Source organism: Carassius gibelio, chromosome B12, assembly GCF_023724105.1.
Source record: "Carassius gibelio isolate Cgi1373 ecotype wild population from Czech Republic chromosome B12, carGib1.2-hapl.c, whole genome shotgun sequence".
NCBI lineage: Eukaryota > Metazoa > Chordata > Actinopteri > Cypriniformes > Cyprinidae > Carassius > Carassius gibelio.
In genome coordinates, this window is record NC_068407.1 from 7514139 (window position 1) to 7533189 (window position 19051).

A 19051-nucleotide genomic window follows, 5' to 3' on the forward strand; every position below is an offset into this window, starting at 1 on the left:
GATGAGGATCTGTGAGTGGTCTGAAATCGGTAATAACTCTATATGCATCAACCAGGCCGCATGACACCAGAGAGAGAGAGAGAGGGAGTGTGTGTGTGTTTCTAGGTGGAGAGTGTTCTCTGGACTTTGGCCTGTGGCATTGCTGTGGCTGCTGACGCCAAGAGCGGATGCAGCTCTGGGAGGTGTTCCGGCGCTTGCTTCTCCTCAAAGCTCTCAGCATGTCCCGACTGGGCTCATTAAAGCCGACTTCAGCTTCATTTAATCCATTTTTTATATCTCAGGGAAAAAAAATCAGCCGTGATCTTAAATCTTTGCTAATTTAAGCTTTGGAGCAAGACGGACGATGATGCTGTGAACCTTGATGTTTTGAACGACATCTGAGATTTACACTGGAATTAGTTGTAGTGTATCAATGTCCGTGCGAGGCGGCTCTTCCCAAATGGGCTTTCTCGGCTTCTGGACCCAGAGTTGGTCTTCCGCTCCATTCCTGGTGGGAGAATAATTAGTTTTTGCTTAATTTAGCATGGAGAAAAACATGACTCTCACCATTCCCTTTTAATTATACATCTCAGTAGTTCCACTTTTGGGAAAGTTTAATTTGTAGCACTGGTCTTGGTGCACAGATTCTCGGACCGCTTTTGAGTCCCTGTGGTTCTCTTTAAGATCAGATATGACCATGCACCAACACAGTAAAATTGTACAGAGCTTTCAGAGTGTAATGCATCTATTTCATATCGGTAACAGCTGTATGAATGTTTCACAAACAGGCAAGAAGTACACCATCCCTTCAATAATGCAAAATGTTCTCGTCCCCTTCTCCTGTCAAATCAATGCTCTTTGTATTGAATATATAAAGTCTGCAATGATTGAAATATGTCAATCAGTAAAATTATGCTGTATTGTTTACATAGGGGTATCATATGGTTTTAAAAAAATAAATCTAATGCAAGCTCACATTGCAAACTATGTTGTGTTGGTTACTTCAGTGACTACACACTAGAGGTCTGAAGGAGCATTTGATAGACATGAATGTGTAGCTGTTGTTGAGTGCATGAAAAGAGTCAAGTCAAGGTGCAGGTTTTTTGCTCTTGACCATGTTTGTGCAAGGCTTACTAAAGATCAAGATTAGTGAACTCTGACCTAGTATAGTAAAAAGACTTGAATTTACTCATGAATTTGAATTTACTTGTATTTACTCCTTTTTTTAATTTTGGTTTATCATTTGCAGTTTATAATTTATGATTTCAATTTAATTCATTATATTAATTATATACATTAATTATTTTTTTCAATAATGTTTTTTCAGCTAGAATGCATTTAATTGATCAGAAGTGACATTAAAGAAATGTATAATGTAAATCATTATTTATAAAAAAAAGAAAGTATCACCATTTCCACAAAAATATTAAGCAGCACTGTTTTTAACATCGATTATAATAAGTAATGTTTATATTTAGCAACATTTAGCGTACAGTATTAAAATTAAGTGTATTATCACGTGACTAGAGTAATAAAAGCTGACAATTCGTGTGAGGAATACATTTGATTTTAAAATATATATAAAATATTTTTTAAAAAAATTTATTATAATTTTAATAAATAAATGCAGCCATTGTGAGCAGAAAAGTAAAAAAAAACAAAAAACCTTTAAACTTGTGGCCACACAGCTCACCGTTAAAACTAGCTGTACACAGAGACTGTAGACAATCCCTCATGGAATCCCTGATGTGGAGGAATTTTTAAACAGCACGTTTTCACCCTCGTTAGCCCCACTGGCTTTTCTTGACAGGGGTGGGCACTTCTCCCGGGGTTGGGGTACCATGCTAGCTCAGGCCAGGACACTGTGCCACCCTAAGTGAGCCCTCTGTCAGTGCCCTCTGCCACGGCCACCGCATAGCAGGGAGCAGGGGCCTGTCACGCGTCAGCACCAATTACAATCAGCTGGTACACACCACACAAAATGCAGCCGGCCCCTGGTAACACACACACACACTCACAGGTCCTTTACCGTCACACTACTGTGCTCTTACACACACCAATTCAAACAGAAACATCAAATTGCAGTTTTTGCCTTTAGTGGTAATGTATTAATGGACCAGAAACACTATCGTACATTGTGCTTCCTGAATGAAAAGAGCATTAGTGTGCAATTGCTTTACAGGAAGTGACTCCACTAGAAAATACATGCTTACAGAATTTATTAGATAGGAGGGACGTTCTTTATGTGCGAAAGTCAAATACTCTCTGTTTGACTGTAACGCACTCAGCAGATAGTGATATGTGGCGAAAAAAGCCTCTTTTGAGTTTCCTTAACTCTCTTTAGCTCTCTCCATTTCCCTGCACTGGGAGTAATACAAAGAGACCTGTTTACATTAACCTTGAGAAACGTTCTGTCTGCGAGTGAATCTAGATGGAACGTGCTCTCGTTGCTTTGTATGATGTGTTTTTGTGCTGGGCAAAGCAATTACATGAGAGAACTGGTTTCCAGGACAAAAGAGCCTTTACCTTGGTACAGTACAATCGCTCCAATTCCCACTAAACTTAGGGAAAAAAATATCAATTCATAAATAAAGGCTGAAAAGGTGCAAAGTGAGAAGGATGTGTGAAAAGAGCCGTGACATGAATATGATGCGTAAAAGGATATGTGCTGTTTAGCTTAAAGCAAAAGTCAAAACCCTGATGTTTTTTTTGTTGTTGGTTTTTTTTTTTCATTGTTGTGTGGTCAACCAATTCAGTTTTTGTCTGACTCCGCAGTCATATCCCCGGCCGGCAGAAGAACAATGTGTGGTTTTGGTAGGCCAAGGCTGGAGACAGTCACGTCTTTGTTAGGCGATGTTCGGGGCAGCTTGTGGTCCTGGTACTGGGTTCTGTTTGTGAGGCTGTTGTCAGTCCATAAACAGCAGCGTATCACTAACAGCAGGGCCGCTGTCTCACACGACCACACAGCTGTTGTCTCGCAGATCTGTGTATCACTGTGTGTGTGTCTAGCAGGGACTGTGTGCATGTTCTTTTGTGAGTTTCCTTGAATTTCTCTAATTTAAAGGGATAGTTTTACTCGAATATTACAATTCTGTCATCATTTATTCACCCTCATATGACCTGTACACTATTTTAAGTCTTTTTTTAAAGCCATGAGATTTGTGTGAGAAGCAGAGTGACATTCGTTAGTATAGCTGTCAAATGTCCTAATTCAGAGAAAATGAATATCAAAAATATTAAACAAATAAATAAAAAATGAAAAATATACTACCATTCAGATGTTTGGAATCGGTAACATTTTTAAATGGTTTTGAAAGAAGTCACTTATGCTCACCAAGGCTGCATTTATTTGATAAAACTAAAATAAACACAGTAATATTGTAAAAAGGTGCAGTTTATATTACTATAGTCTTTTTAAAGGGATCATCATGCGGGATTTGCAGTCTCTTTTTCAGACTTTTTGGAGCTTGACCGTGTTCATCGCCGCTTGCTTTAATTGTACATTGTAAAAAGCAGCTTGAACTTTCTTCAAAATATCACCACTTGCGTTCCTCAGATCGAAGTCATACAAGCTTGGCATGACATTAGAGTGAGTAAATGATGATAGAATTTACATTTGTGCAAAAACAAAACATTTAGACTTGAGTTGCATCCTTCATTTGCAATAATGTGTATGAAAATTATGTCGATTTTGCATTCTAAAAACACCTACAGATTGGTTTCTCTGTTAATCTGAATCTTAATACAACTGCGGTGCATAAAGTCTCTTTGTGTGTATGCGTCTGTCCCATCTGGCCCTGCAAGTGTCTCACCTGTACTGTGTGGCTTTGTGATCTGATGTCTGCGGGAAGTCCTGATAAAACACTTCTTCTCCTCCCGTCACTCACGCTGGGGTCACATTCCATCATGCTGACTAGAGAGAGAGAGAGAGTGTGTGTGTGAGTGTGTGTGTGTGTGTGGGGCAACAGGCTGCTGTGAGTGGTACCAAACTCATCACTTCTTCCTGCCCACTGATCCAAGCAACATAAAGGAAAGGTGGGCTCTGAAAGATGGCATGTATTATTCATGTGAGTGGTAAAGGTATATGCGTTTTGTTATTACTCGCATCGTGTCTCCGTGCTTTGGTGGAGTTGGCCCTGCAGTCGCATTCCAGACACCCGTGGGGATCCTCTCCCGAATAAAACCACCGACCACCACAGACCAACTTCAAAAAACACAAGCAAATTATTTTGTTCAGCTGCGACCATGACAGTGTGTGGCTCTCTGTAATAGATTAAAAATACAAGTGCGAGAAAAAGATGAAGACGGAAGACAAAAGTAAGGAAGCAGACAGAGGGATTTGAAAAGGACAGCGACGAGTTGACAATTGAGTTATAATATCCTGTCCTTTATGAATAATTAATTTGATGGCACCGCACTCTCAGAAGTTAGATTAAATTAGTTCTGCCATGTCTAAAAAGTTAGATATGCTTCATTAGTGGATGAGATAGCAGGGAGGTTGCTCGGCCTGTCAGGGCTGGTGCAGTTAATTCATCTCTTTTCCACTAATTACATGCCGACTTTCATTGACCATGGGTGATATTCAGTCCAATGCAAGCTCATGCATTTAACAACATTTAAGACCATGCAGATCCCACATCTTCTCTGCAGTTGAATGCCATTGCAATCATTCAGTGCTATGCTTCGCTTATGAAGAAAGTCAAGGTTGTTGGCGTCTATGGCAATGGAATATTGTCTGTGGTTTGTAGGTGGGTGTTTCTTCAACTTTAACTGATTTTTGTTAACACTACCAATTGAATCATTATGTATAAAGACCCTATTGAAACTGATGTGGAAAACATTTGACCATTTATCATTCATGTATGAATTTTATGTATATAATGTAGAATATTACATTTCAGCCAGACCCAGACTTTAAAATCCTAAACTATAAAAATTCAGTTTAAAAAACTATAAATTAATAAGCAAAACACAAAAATAACATACAATAATAATAAATAAAAAAAATCATTTTCATTTCAGTATTTATTTAGAAAAGAAAATCTCAATGTTGATGATAAATCAAGATATATTTAATTATGCATTATTTTAGATTATGCAAATAAAAAAAAAAGTGTGTATTTATCATACATAAAAACTGACATTTGAACATTGCTAGTGGTCAAATAAAAAATAATTAGGAAAGTTTGTTTATGATTTAGTAAGTGTTTTTAAAAGACTATTTTCTCAAATCTTCTGGGCCAAAAGTGGTACCCATTGTATGTTGTTAGTTGCAAGTATTTTAAAAAAGCAAAGGAGGTGCAAAATGAGAAAATTGTTAGGAAGGACAAAGCATTCGAATATTGTAACTTGGTGCCTTGACATTACTTGGATTCAAACCAAATATAGATTGTGTAGTCCTGCCCTTTGTGCTGATGTTATGTTGTGTATTTTCACTCTGGCATCTAACAATAATCCCTCTTCATCAGGCTAGCCACGGCTATTGTTAAATGAGCCGCATGATGCATCTCTTTTGTGTGCTCCTGCCATGCCTCATCTCCTCCTTATAATAGTGTTTTTATTTGCCGTTGTATAGTGATGGGAAGTGTGTTGGTATTAACTTAAAGAAACAGACAAACTGGTGTTGTTTGGGCCGATAAAGCAGTAGTGTTCTGGCAAGCAGACGCTCCTGCCTCTTTCAGTATAAAAAAAATGCAATGGAAGCATTGGAATAAAGAAGAAAGAGGGACAAAGTCATAACTAGATGAGGAAAGTTTGTAGACAAAATTTAAGTTGGCTGGAAAAAGCCAAGCCAGAAAGTTTGAAGTAGTTTTAAAAGCTTTTAAAGTAGTTTGAAAGCTAAAATAGTTTTAAAGATTGAAGTTTGAATATTTTCAAGGCAATACAGTAAAAAATATCAGAAAAAAATATATATAAAACATATGGCTAAGGAACCTGGGGTGGTTGCTAGGCTGTTGCTAGCATGTTTTTAGCACAATAAGCATGTTACTAGCATGTTTTTAACATGGTTAGCGTGTTACTAGCATCTTTGTGGTGGTATTTGGCCTTAAAAGGTTGGGTTCGGGCACCAGGGGCGAATTGGTCACAACCAAATTGGAAAAAGCTCTCGCTCAAATGCTCCATTTACTCGCGAATCGCTCTTAACACAACTTCCTAATGCTTTACGAAATTCAATGAGGGAAATGTATTCCTCAAAATGCGAATTGTAAGCATTAAAAGCACAAAAGATCATAGCATTAAATGTAGCATTAACACACCAATGCAAAGATAGAGAGCGCGAGAGAGCGCGAGAGACGCAATCACACTTCCTTTAATAATGTTCTACCTGGTTCCCCGTATATACACTCAACAGCGCCACCCCCAAATCACCGACGACTGTCACATTCTTCCCCCCATGGAGAAAGATGCCCTAATGTTCTACAATATTATAAACTATATATGCTCATCACAGGAAAATTTGTCAATACATGAAACCCTGCAGCAACATAAAAAAATCACTAATTCTCGCATTCAAAATTACGTTTCCAAATAATTTGGCATTGCAATACTAAGTATTAGCTAATCCTGGACATAATTTCATCAATATTAAAACCCTAGAAAATCCTCATCCTCAGTAAAAAATTTCAAGGCTCCCTTCATTTCCAACTCTGCAGCAGAGGGGAAGGCAGGCCTCAAATTGCAAGGACTTCTCCAGACTTTGTTAGCAGCTACCAGACACCAGAACATTTATATTGATTTTATACAGAAGTTCAGCAAACAGTACAGTAAGTTAATACTAAGAAACTTTCATTTTATTCATAATATCGGCAGTTATTTAGTAAATATTTCTTTGCTCCGCCAATCAAAGTAGTTCAGCAGAATTTGATGAGCTTCCTAGCAACACACAGCAGTGGTATCTTTTAAATAAAACAACTCTTTTTAAATGATTTGTTTAAGTGAGTGATTCAGTGACTCTTGTTTCATTCCTGAATCAATGAATTAATTATTACTATTTTTTTAACTAATAAGTTGAGTGAATGATTAAATGACTCAATCACACAGACATTTCGTTAATTCCTGAATTAACATGTTTTAAGTGTTTTTGAACCAATCAGTCACATAGATGATTCTGTTGCTTGTTGCCGCCTACTGGCTAAAACAATGAATCCTGCAAAAAGATGCCAAAGATTTTGCATGGAAGTTTTTGTATAGTGTAGCTCAGATATGAGCAGTATGATATTTGTACTCAAAGAAGAAATAAATCAGAAACAGTCATTACTGTTACAGTACTTTAAGTTGTTATTGTCATTATAGAAGTTTCCAAAGTGTAAAAACAAAAATGTCACTGCATAAAAACATTCATTTACATCAAGTAGATTACATCTTGATCCCCCAGGTTCCCATAAAGCATTGCTCATTTAATTTTTAAAAGCTTCTCAGTTACCAGTCACTTTTTTCTCCCCAAAAGTGGGTCCATTTCAACCGCAGCTTTATATAAGCTGATTGGTAAACATGTTTAACCAGTGCATTTTCTGTGTGTTATGAGACAACTGTTCGGCTCATGAGTATTAATGAACTCAAAGCTCGAGTGGGAGAATCCCTAAGTGTTGGTAACTGTCAGATTCTTTCAGCGCTACGAATCCTAACAGCACAGAGTAGTGTGCCGCCGCAAGCTTCCGATTCAAACTCATGTTTGATGTCTTGCTTTCACGCCCTCCATTTCTGCTTAAGCCAAATTACAGCAGACAGTCCTAATTCTCCCGAGAATTTTTGTTTGTTTTGTGAGAATACATATTTTACATATCATTGGCACGTCGCTGATGTATTTAGCAGCATATAAGCAAAGAGAGAGATGTTTTTTCTTGAAGTTTTTTTTTTTTGCTCTGGTTTTGGCTGAATCAGGGCTGTCTTTGTAAGAGACCTGACAGGGCTTTGTGAAGATGTTCTAAATAATGAAGCATGAATCGAAGCCCTCGAGCCCTTGGAGAACTCTGCTGTCCCGCAGAGATCAGTCTGTCACACGGGCAGAATCGCCATCGTCTCTCTTCTGCTTTCTGTTTTAAAGGTCAGATAAGGAACCGTGTATGTGCTCGAGTGCTAATATAACTGTTTTTGTAGGTTTTATTCATTTTAATGAAAAAAAAACCCTCTGTGACATAACATAAAATTATCACTTCAGCAAATAGCTCACACAAAAATGAGAATTCTTTAATTATTTAGGGCTACACACCCTAACGTTAGTTCCAACCCGTATATATGACTTACTATATGAGAAGATACGGATCCAATATTGTTTGGATCCCAATGATGTGCATTTTATGGACACAAACTGTTAAAATGTTATATAAAACATAGTTTGCATGAGTAATTTTTAATACTTTTATTCCCTTTCCCTATTAAATATATAGTTCCTGTGATTTCTCTTGATTTAGGCTAATAATACAAGTTCTGGAACGTGGCCCTGAAGGCTATGATTATCTAAAAAGCTCAAAGTTCTTACTATTACTGAGGTCTACTTCTTTTTTACTGTTGTGTGCCATAAATCAAAAACCTGTGAGTGAAAATTGACCAAAATCGATTGTGGAACTTTCTTTTATTCCAGTCTATTTTGGCTGAACCAATCAAAGCACACCTGACCACCTGTAGGCCTTGAAAGAGCATTGTTATTTTACTTTTTTTTTTTTTTTTTAATCCATTGTTTTCAGTGGATTACTGTGGGATGAGAGAGCATTTAAACGAAACTCAGTGGATCGGTGGATTAATTTAAAAAGAGCGAGCAAGTGAAAACTAAAATCAGTAGGTGTTTAAATGTGCTAAAGTCTTGAGAGCTTCTCGGGGGCGGCTGTCAAAACATGCAAATGAGGGTGACGGCACATTGTTTTGACAAATATAATTAAGGTGTTTCAATTTGGAGTCCTGCGATACACAGGACTGCAGGGCTCCCCAAGCGCTCTGCTAATTGTGAAGATTGCTTTTAAGATCTGAATGCTTGTTGGGTTTTTGTTTGCTTTCTTTTTTTCTTATTGGATAATGAACTGTTAGGAAGTGTTAGATCCTGGCATCGTTTCGACTGAGGTTTTTGTCAGAGATAGGCAGGGATGAACACCCTGAGGTGTTGCGTTTTACAGATAATTAAGAGGCAAAATTTGTGTTTGGCTGTTTGATCTGCCTGTCAACTTTCTGATTAGAGGCGTTACAGGCTTTAATCAAAAGTAATGGGATCATTAACGTTCCTAAACTGTTTAAAAGAACGTCAGGATTTTCTTCCAGTCCGACACATTGGAGCTTGTGAGTCTGGCAGGGTGTGAAGTTTGCTGGTGTACAGTAAATGATGTGCAGCATGTGATTAGGAGGAAGTGAGGTGATTATAAGAGCAGGCCTCCCACTGCAACAGCCACGCCAGCTTGCGTTTATCTGTTTCCTACTTTTCTCTTTTCGCTCTTTTACCGGCTTTGCTTCTTCCTTTCAATTCTCCTCTTCAGCTCAGAGTGAATTACAGCACGCATTTCCTATTCACATTTCATATTTCATATTTGATACCACACTTTTCATCTGAATCCGTGACATTGTCAGCCAAATAAATGCATATTTGCATCAGCGAAGTATGACATATGAAGACGAATGCATGTGTTTTCTTTCTTTCTTTGAACACCGGTGACTGTACACAAAGACTAATCTTTTGGACTGGCCCTCTCTGCTCTGATAGGGATGGAAAAAAATGCACCAAATAAAGTGGCGGCACATGCATCAATATTAATAAAGTCAACTGACAGTGTACCACTGTTTATTAATTTCGCTCGGTCACGTTTGGTGCACATTTCAGCTCAGCTGGGGCCTAATCTGCACGAAGAAATCATTTCCTGCTTCGAAAGAATGAAGTGAACGAATGAACGAGGTCCATTTGATGGGTGCGGATTGACTGGTTCGGGCACGGTAGATGTATGGCTCTCCAGTGGCCCATGGAAATTCTGCCTGTTTAATTGAGGAACCTGAAAGCAGTGGGCAGCTTGCACTTTTTGTAAGTGAGGCAATCAAGACCTGCCCCAGACTCTATTAGTTTTCATTTGGATGCTTCAGTAATGCCAGTTGATTAAACTGAAGCAATTTGCTGCAAGAAAAACTAACCATCCTACACCTTTCCCACTCACAACATCAACAGCGGTTATGTTTTACTGTAAGTGCTGTTGTTTAGGCTGTGTTAGGTAAGGCTCAGCTTATTCAAAAGCAATGGTATTCAACCGAAATTAAGCTCCTTTTTCTCTTAGTCGGATGTCAGTTTGTGGGTGGCTGTGGGTATTTTTGACTATTTAACATCTAGAAAAATGCAAGTTATTTATGTTAAAACATTTATTATATTTGCACTTACAAATAATGATTTGTTTTCATCGAATGAAGATAGAGATTGTATGTTATAAACTTTTACTGGCTAGTTTAGTTAGGTTTTTTTTGGGATGTGGTGGGGTTGTACTTCTGGCATTTATCTGGCACAAATAAGTGATTAAAGTTACAATAATAATTTTTAAACACTGTTTTATGCACCATTAGTTATTATAGGTTTTCCTATAGAAAAATGTTTCTCTCTTTAATTAGATTTATTCTGATGATCTGTTTTTTTTTTTTTTTTTTTTCAAGTATAAGCTCACTGATACAGAAGTCGGGCGCTATTGATGCGATTCTTATCTTTGCTTGTTTTTGAGCTCATGGGGCATTCTGCTGTTGAACCTGTTCTCCAGCATGCCTTGTCCTCCGGTCCATCTAGGGTCTCTGATTGAGTCTTCACTTTCAAATCTCAATCTCAGAGGAGTGGTTTAAACAAATGGTTCTATTAGTGCACACTTTCCCTCTGGCATGGTCATTCATACCCATTAAACCTGTGTCTTATCAGCCAGAAGAAGCCCTCACATCTCCACACACAACAATTGGCAGTAATCAGGCCTTTAGAAGAGTGTGTGAGATTTGCTGTGTGTGTGAGCTGGGAAGAGAGAGACTGAGAGAGAAAGCGAGAGAGAGAAGAGAATGATTAATAGGGAAAGTTGAGTGGCCGGCTAATAAAGATTTGTCTTAATCAGAAGTGATTTGTCAGAGCAGAAGCGCAGCAGGGTCAGGGCTGAGCCAATGAATAAAACAGAGCCCAGCGGAGTGAAAAAAGGCCAGTGAAATAGGGCCTGATTACCCAGCGCTTGCTCTCGCACAGACAGGCCATGGCCCTTACCTTATTTCTCTCGGTCTCTCTCATTCATCCCTTTGAAACCAATATATTCTCTTCCTGTCCATATTATTCTGTCCATCCTCTGTCTGTCCAGGCTATTAAACCCAGTTTTGAACAAGACTAGGCCCAAATTTAGCTTAGGGTTGATGATTTTACCATTGTGCTAAAACAATAGTGGACGCGAAAATGATTATAGATATAACATTTTAAAGAGTTTTTATATGGGTCTTTAACATAAATTACTACACCTGTAAATTATCCCCAAAAACATCATATATGGCTTGTGAGCTACATTTCATGCATTATGAAGCCAAATAATAGAGTTTGTGGTCGATATGGTTCACTAATTGGACCAAATCATTAATTTGCAATGATTCAGATGATTCAACTGGTCACAGCAATTCTCTGGGGATTTTTTTTTTTCTTTTTAATTAAGATATTTTTAAGTGTTTACAATATATAATTTTAGCAAAAGTATAATTATAAGCAATATGGTTCACAATTTGAAATGAATACTTTCAAATCGTGATGCAGTAATCTTTATTGCATTTTTTAAAGGGTTAATTATGCAAAAAGAACAGTTTGAAAATACTGTTTTAACAGTTTTAAATAATTAAGGGTACTAGGCCAAATTGGAATATTTCTTAGAATTGAACCTTTTAGAAATAAGTGATTAAAGTGGCAATAATAGTTTTTTATCTGCAGTTATTTAAAAAAAAGAGTTATAGGCTATCCTTTTTCTTTGTTTTATTTATTTATTTTAATGATTTTTATTTATTTATTAGAAATTTGTTTACAAATTGGACTTCCACTCATCTCAGTCGGGAACAGGATTAGTGAAAGAATCGTTCTTTTGTGCCAGTTCTTGTCAGTGAACCGACTGATTTATTTGAGCAGTTTTTGAAGAAGTTTTTTTACTGATGCACATAAGAAAGAAAATTATTCACTTTGGGTAAGTAAATAATGACCCCCCCCCCCACCCCCTTTCATTTTGATTTTATGTTTGTTCATTCTACAACAGAGAAGATGCTCAAAGTTGGTGGCTCAGCATTTGAATACTATAAACAAATAACAAGAATAATAAAAGTGCCATCAGCACTTTGCTCCCAGACGGGGAATAACTTGTCTAAAATAAAGAGAAAGGGACTGTGTTTCTGCATTGCTCTTTGTGTGTGTGTGTGTGTGGGACAGTCGGTGTTGGACCTGCCTTTACTCTTCCCCTGGGCACTTTTGCTCTCATTTGGCTGTGTCTGTGGATTGTGTCCAGATAGAAGTGTGTGTGGTAACCTTCAAAAAGTGGCTGCAACTCTGTAATAAAAAGAAGTCCGGAGCCTGGGAGTGAGCCTGTGTCAGGGCATGTACCCTTTCAGCTCTGGGGACAGACAGAGGGCTTCAGACAACTCAGAGAGGACTCGCACTCAAACAGCTGCTGTAAAATTGATGATGTGCCCAATTATACGTGTCTGCTGAGGGGAGGTGGATGGACGGATAGAAGGATGAGAGAACGTAGAGGTGGAAAACGCTTCTTCCCCGGTGTGTTCTGCCTCCATCTTGCTGCCAACGGCTGGCAGGAAGAGGGGGATGAAAACGAGTGACATTCGGACCTCCGAGATGTCCTGAGTGATTTGATGTTCCTGCAGGCCAAGCTCAAAGGCAGACAGGCACGGTCTGTCACAAAAGGGAAAGACAGACAGACCGAAAGATGAAAGAAACTTTGACTGCACTGACACAGTGTTTCAGCGGTGTAGGGATGGGAAAAGTAGTAAAGTTAAAGCAGTCCACTCAGAATAAAAGGAAACACGATAACAAAAGATAAAAAGAAACGAATAACAGCTAAAGCAATTACTGGTAATTAAACACTCAGGCTTTCAATGCGTCAAGGTGTTTTAGAGACTTCTCGAGCTGAATCATAATTCATCTTTAAAGTAGGACTGGGTACTGATACAGAGTTCCTGATCTGTTTTGATACAAGCTCTCAATTTGAGTTGGATTTGATTTGATCTAATTCATTTCATTTTATTTTGCTTCTATATGAAAGAAATTCCCTGAACTTGTGTTGTAAATTGCATTGAAATGTTCATCGAAAGAAACGATTCAAAAGAGTCATTATTCGGGATTAACGATTCACCATGCTTTATGTGTTTGATCCACTAGAAAGAAAAAGGTGGTTCGATATGTTTGAGGATATGATTCACGTTGTTCATGTTGTATGTTTGATTCCGCTTGCAGCTCACGAAGACACATTTTCTTGCAGTTTTGTTGCAGCACACAGCATTTCTTTTTTTGCCATGGCTTCTGAAAGCAGTATAGGTGAACCTGTTAACGTGGTACATTATGTAAATACTAATTTTAGAAATAACGCTGACATCTTAATGTTGACATCTGAAGGATGTGCTGTACTTTAAAAAAACATGATCACATAATAATTGCAAATGTTTAGAGTAAAAGATTAATTTTTATTTTAAAAATGAAAATTAAGGACAGTTAAATGATGATTGCATACAGTAGATTATGCATAAAGTAGAATATTTTTCATCAGCTTGCTTAAAGTCTGTCATCACTATCTCTTGCAACTAGGTTTCTTGTGGGTTTTGTTTAGTATTGCAGCTCATAGATGAATTTTCTGCTAGTTTCAGAGATTCCTTTTAATTAGAGAGCCTACTTGAGTACCATCATTTGATTTGTTACATTAAGTCATGACCACATAAATAAATAAACAGTTTAATATTGTGTAAATGAACAATGATGATAGTATTGGCACAGTTCTGCTCTAAAATATCGCAGCGAGAACAGAGATCTCGTCCACAAGTTTGGTCAGCAATCAGTTAAAGAGTCTGCATTAAAACCAGCTCATTGGTAATGATTGTGCTGTTATGGATTTTAGTAATATCCTTGTTAAATAGGCCTTGGGGATCTGGATCTTTAACTAGAGCAGGCCTGTGGAAAAGCTTGGCGTCAGGGTCATTTAAATTGTTAATAGGGCCTTAAACGGGGGAAGAATATTTTATATCATTATGAGCACGAAGCTGTGTTATTTATTTAAGTCTAGTTATTTATTTATTTAGTTTTTTTTTTCTCCTTCCTGAACGCCTGTTTTTCACAGCTACACCCTCAATTTACAGAATGTCAGTGTCCTCATTAAAGCGTGTGATAATTAATTAGCACCTCATTAACTAGACATGTATGTACAGTGCTGCATACAAAAAAAATAACTGACCATAATTCATGCTACACTTCAAGTATATAGTCTTATTGCACATGATGAGATCTGAATGTAATGTACCTTGGTGTCAATATTTTGTGTATTGTTGCATATAACAATTAAAATAATACCACCGTTAAAGGTATAGTCCACCCAAGAACGAAAATTGTCATCATTATCAATTCACTCTCGTGTTGTCTTGCTTTCGTGTAACACGAATGAAGATACAAATGCCTGTTTTTGTTTTTGTTTTTGTTTTTGTTTTGTTTTGTTTTGTACCCTATTGGTTTTCCTTGTATGGACAAAAAACATTTTAAATATTCTTTGAATTTTTTTTTTTTTTTTCACAGAATACATAGTCATTCAGGTTTTAAAGAAAATTTTAGTAAATGATAATCATATCAACTATCCCTCAACAATGTTTAGTGAAACATTGGTGATTTTTCCCTCTAACTCTAGCTCTTTTTTTTCTTCGTAGAAAAGGAAGGAAGAGAAATCATGTCGTTTTCCCCTTCTCAGGGAGTGTTTGTTTTTTTTCTAGCCAAACTCTCTGCTCAAACCTCTGCCACATTCTTGTCCAGGTTTCATTACTCTACAAATATACAAATCGAGAAGAGAGACCGATAGATCAGATTATTAGTGAAACACATAGACAGAGACAAACGGATATATCAAGAGAGGAAGAGAGCCGTGGAATTGTGGGTTGGTAAAGTTCATCTCACCCCTTGGATGCGGTGCACACTCGGCTAATCGTCCAAAAGTGTGTGTTTTTGTGTATGTGTGTGTGCTTTTGGAGCTCGTTCTTAATGGCAACATCAATTTGCGGTCCCACAACTAAGAGAAATATTTGTCTTTGCGCTCATGCTCAGGGGAAAAAGAAACCGGAGTCCATAATGTGTTTTACAGTGTGTTGGACGCAGGAATATTACATTATACGGAGTTTGGTTTAACAGCTTTTTATTCTGTTTTCAGTGGCACAGGTTTTATGCAGTCAGTCAGCCAACCCTCCTATTTCTTGATTTTCTTGGAAATTCATTTATGTACCTGCTCTGTTTTTTCCCCGGTATTTCTTTCAAATTAATTTGTATTCACTTCACTTTCATTAGAATGAATGTTAACTTATGTGGATGCCAACAATCAGAGTCAATGGAGATACAGAAGCACACGACCCTTGAATAGGAGACCTTGACTCTGAAGATCTCGCTATATAGAAAGGCCTCTGAGAAATATGACAAGTCTAGTTTTCTATTGTACCTATTGTGCAGAGCAACTTCGTTTTTTCTCCTTCTGTTTATTTATATCTCGTTGAGCGTAGAATGTAGAGCGCTGACAGGATTGTTTCATTTGTGCTCGGACCCCTTCATGCCAACAAGCTCATCTATCATCTGAAGTGATATATGAGCGAGCTTGTCTGCGTGCTTGTGTGTTGCATTGTTGCCATTGTGGCCCGTGTCACATTCATTTGTTTAAAGGCCTCTTTCGCCCTGGACAGAGACAGATAGCAGTGCTTAATTTTCTTTACACAAGATTTCCACTCGCGGGTGGGCGGCAGCGTGTCTCAGCCTCGACAGCCGGACACGGTTATGATGGTTATTAATATCTCTATTCGCTCTTTTAATCTGGCCTATCTGTCACATGCGCTGTGACTGCTCCATCTAATCTGAGTATCCTTCAATCTGTCCCTGCTCTGATTGGAAATTAATGAAGGCGAGAGACGTGTTGTTTAAGTGTCTCGTTCTTTCTGGTTCTGTGCGAACGCAGATGTAGCCCATTGCTCTGTTCCTCGAGCTTCACACTGACTCTTTGAGAGCTGCACCTGTGAAGCATAATCCAGTCATGAGTGCGTTGTTTACTCACGATTGTTTGGTGCATTTGAAAGCGTAGCTTTGATCCATGCAAAGATTTTTCACTTCATTCTTTTTACTCACTTCCTCTTCAGACTGCTAATGTGGTTTCTACTTATAGGGGAGAGGGTTTTTGCTGGAGGAAGGGATGGTGGGATTTTTGTTTTGTTCATTGTTTGTTTTTTTCTTTTGACCCTTGGGATGTGAATATGACAGTGACCACAGACAGGCTTGTCAGACGCCATGTATGGGATGTTTATCTAAGTGTGAGCGTGTAAATGGGTGTACGTCCATGACAGATGAAATGTGTTTGTAAGCGAGCAGCTGAATATTGCATGTGCTGATCGGGCTTGGTCTGATGCGGCATGCTGGGATTTGCAAAATATTTAAGACAGCATGTTGGTGAGAAGAAGGTGTAGTTTGAGATCCCCAGACATTAGAAATCAGGATTGTAACTAGACTTTTACATGAGGCAGGGAGTTGCTAGGTGCTTGCTATGGGTTTTTGACAGCTTTTTTTTTTTTTTTTCTCAGAAGAGCCCACTTTCAAGTTTCTGAGATTCGGATATGTCCCTCCTTCGTTATATTCCTATAACTTGAGACAATGTTCATTTTTTAAGACAAGACACTTCCAAGTCCTACACTTGGTCATGAGCCAGAAATATCCAATTCAGCAGCACTTACATGCATCAAACTTTTCATTTTTATTCCTTACTTTATATTCTGAAGGTTTTTTTTACAGAAGTGTTTATATATCATTTACCTGTTTTATCTAACATTTTGTTTCCTAAAAATAGTGTGTGTTAATAATGTATGTAATAATGTGTGTGTGTTTAATTATATTTTCCTGTCTATTTTCTGATTTATTGAGTGATAACAGCATAAGTATGTAATCTGTCGCTAGTGTCAACAAAATTAAACTAGAAATTTGAACCTGTTTTTATACAGTCTTCAGATACATTTTCTGGAAATCAGTACATATTTAATTAAATAATGCCTCATTTGCATATTTAAACATAACATTTCAGATTTGTAAAAAAAATTGTTACATATTTCAGTTAAATTGCATTTAAAGTTTTGCCTTAATACTAATTTAAGAATTTGTACATTTAGTCATTTAGCAGACGCTTTTTATCCAAATGAGGACATTGGAAGCAGATTCAAAAACAACAAAAGATCAATGATGGGCAATAAGTCTCTAGCTTTACGTAGTACATGTAGTAAGGTTTATTTTATTATTATATAATAAATAAAAAGAAAAGAGAATAGAATAGAATAGAAAAGAAAAAGAATTGAGCGAGCTTGTGTTAGAGGCCTTTTTTGATTTTGTTAATTGCATAATAAATAAGAAGAAAAGAAATAGATAAATATAAAAAGAATATATATTTTTTTCATTAAAATAATATTAGCTATATTTCCTTTGCCGTTTATAAGCATGTCTTCTTACTGAATAATAATAAATAAATAACTTCCAGAATCCTCCAGAAACAAACATACATTTTTACAACCACAATTCAGCTATTTTTTTTTTGCAAAAGGTTCCTTTGTCTTGCACTGTATTACTCAATACAACAACAAAGAAGTCACTTTCAAACAAAGCAGTTCCTTTTGGTCAGGGCAGCAAATCTGTGAGAAATCTGGAAAGCTTTGGAAAGAGGAAAGCTTTCAAACTCCCATGAAATTCCCAATTGCATGAATTCCTATTGAAGCAACTTGATTTTGCCTGTGAAATTTCACCAAACGGCAGTGAATGCAAGCACACCTTAACATGACCAGTTTCTCCTTTTATCCTCTTACAGAGCAAGTGGGACAGGAGATCCTCACCAACCTTCACATTGACCGCGAGAAGATTCAGAGATCCCGCGATCGGGTGAGTTTACACCCATAAACACACTCCTTAGACGGTCCTCAGGAGCCAATACTAATCCAGAACAAACACACATATGCTTTTCTCACTAAGTAATTACACAGGCTTACAAATGCTTGACTTGATCGGATCTTGGCTCTTTGGGATGGCACAAAGTGCCCTAGATCAGACACTCGACAAGAGAACAGGAGCGCACTCAAGTGCAGGCAGTTAAGTCCAGCTCGCACCTCTCACACATTAGCATAGCAGGCTGCCGGAGTGATTGATTGAATGTACAGAACACAGAATGTTTGACACAGAGCACAGCACCAATAAGAAGCCTTTGTAGTTGTCCCGTCTCATGCGGTGAGATCACGCATGATGCAAGACTGTCTAAACGGGCATAACTGGACAACAAAAACACCTCCGGACAGACCAAGCGTTTGTTCTCTGTTCTTCCGGCTGCTATAACTCTGCAAGTCTTTCCGCTACACGTGTGACTGTGCTGCTGGACGGACGTCACAAAAGGGATTGTATTGTAGAATACAGACTGGTGTAGACTAGATTCCACAAGATACTTTTCAGTGGAAAATATTTAGGCGCTTAAACAGCATTTAAGAATGTATTTATAATGAATGTATTAAGAAAGTTACATTTTCTAAATAGACTTTTCTATGCATTTTTTTTTCTAGGTATTTTTTACTTTTTATTTTTAATTGGGCTAAAAGTAAAACCCTAGAAGAACTTTACATTTATTCATTTAGCTGATGCTTTTATCCAAAGCGACCTACAATTGCTATATATGTCAGAGGTCACACGCCTCTGGCGCAACTAGGTGGTTAAGTGTCATGCTCAGGGACACATTGGTGTCTCACAGTGGATTCGAACCCAGGTCTCTCACACCAAAGGCATGTGACTTATCCACTGTGGTAACACTACCCCACTTTATTTCTATATTTTTATCAGTATTCTTTTTTCAGGCTTTTTTTTCTC

The 19051-nt window shown here is 37.6% G+C and overlaps 1 protein-coding gene across 4 annotated transcripts in view; it reads left to right on the forward strand.

Annotated features, from left to right (window-relative positions):
* Positions 1-19051, forward strand: part of LOC127968881 (vesicle transport through interaction with t-SNAREs homolog 1A-like) — a 127455-nt gene that overhangs the window by 56313 nt on the left and 52091 nt on the right. For all 4 annotated transcript variants that reach the window (XM_052570271.1, XM_052570268.1, XM_052570272.1 and 1 more), the window contains one exon: positions 18012-18082. In XM_052570271.1, coding sequence (XP_052426231.1) covers positions 18012-18082 — 71 coding nt within the window. The remainder of the gene's footprint in view (positions 1-18011; positions 18083-19051) is intronic.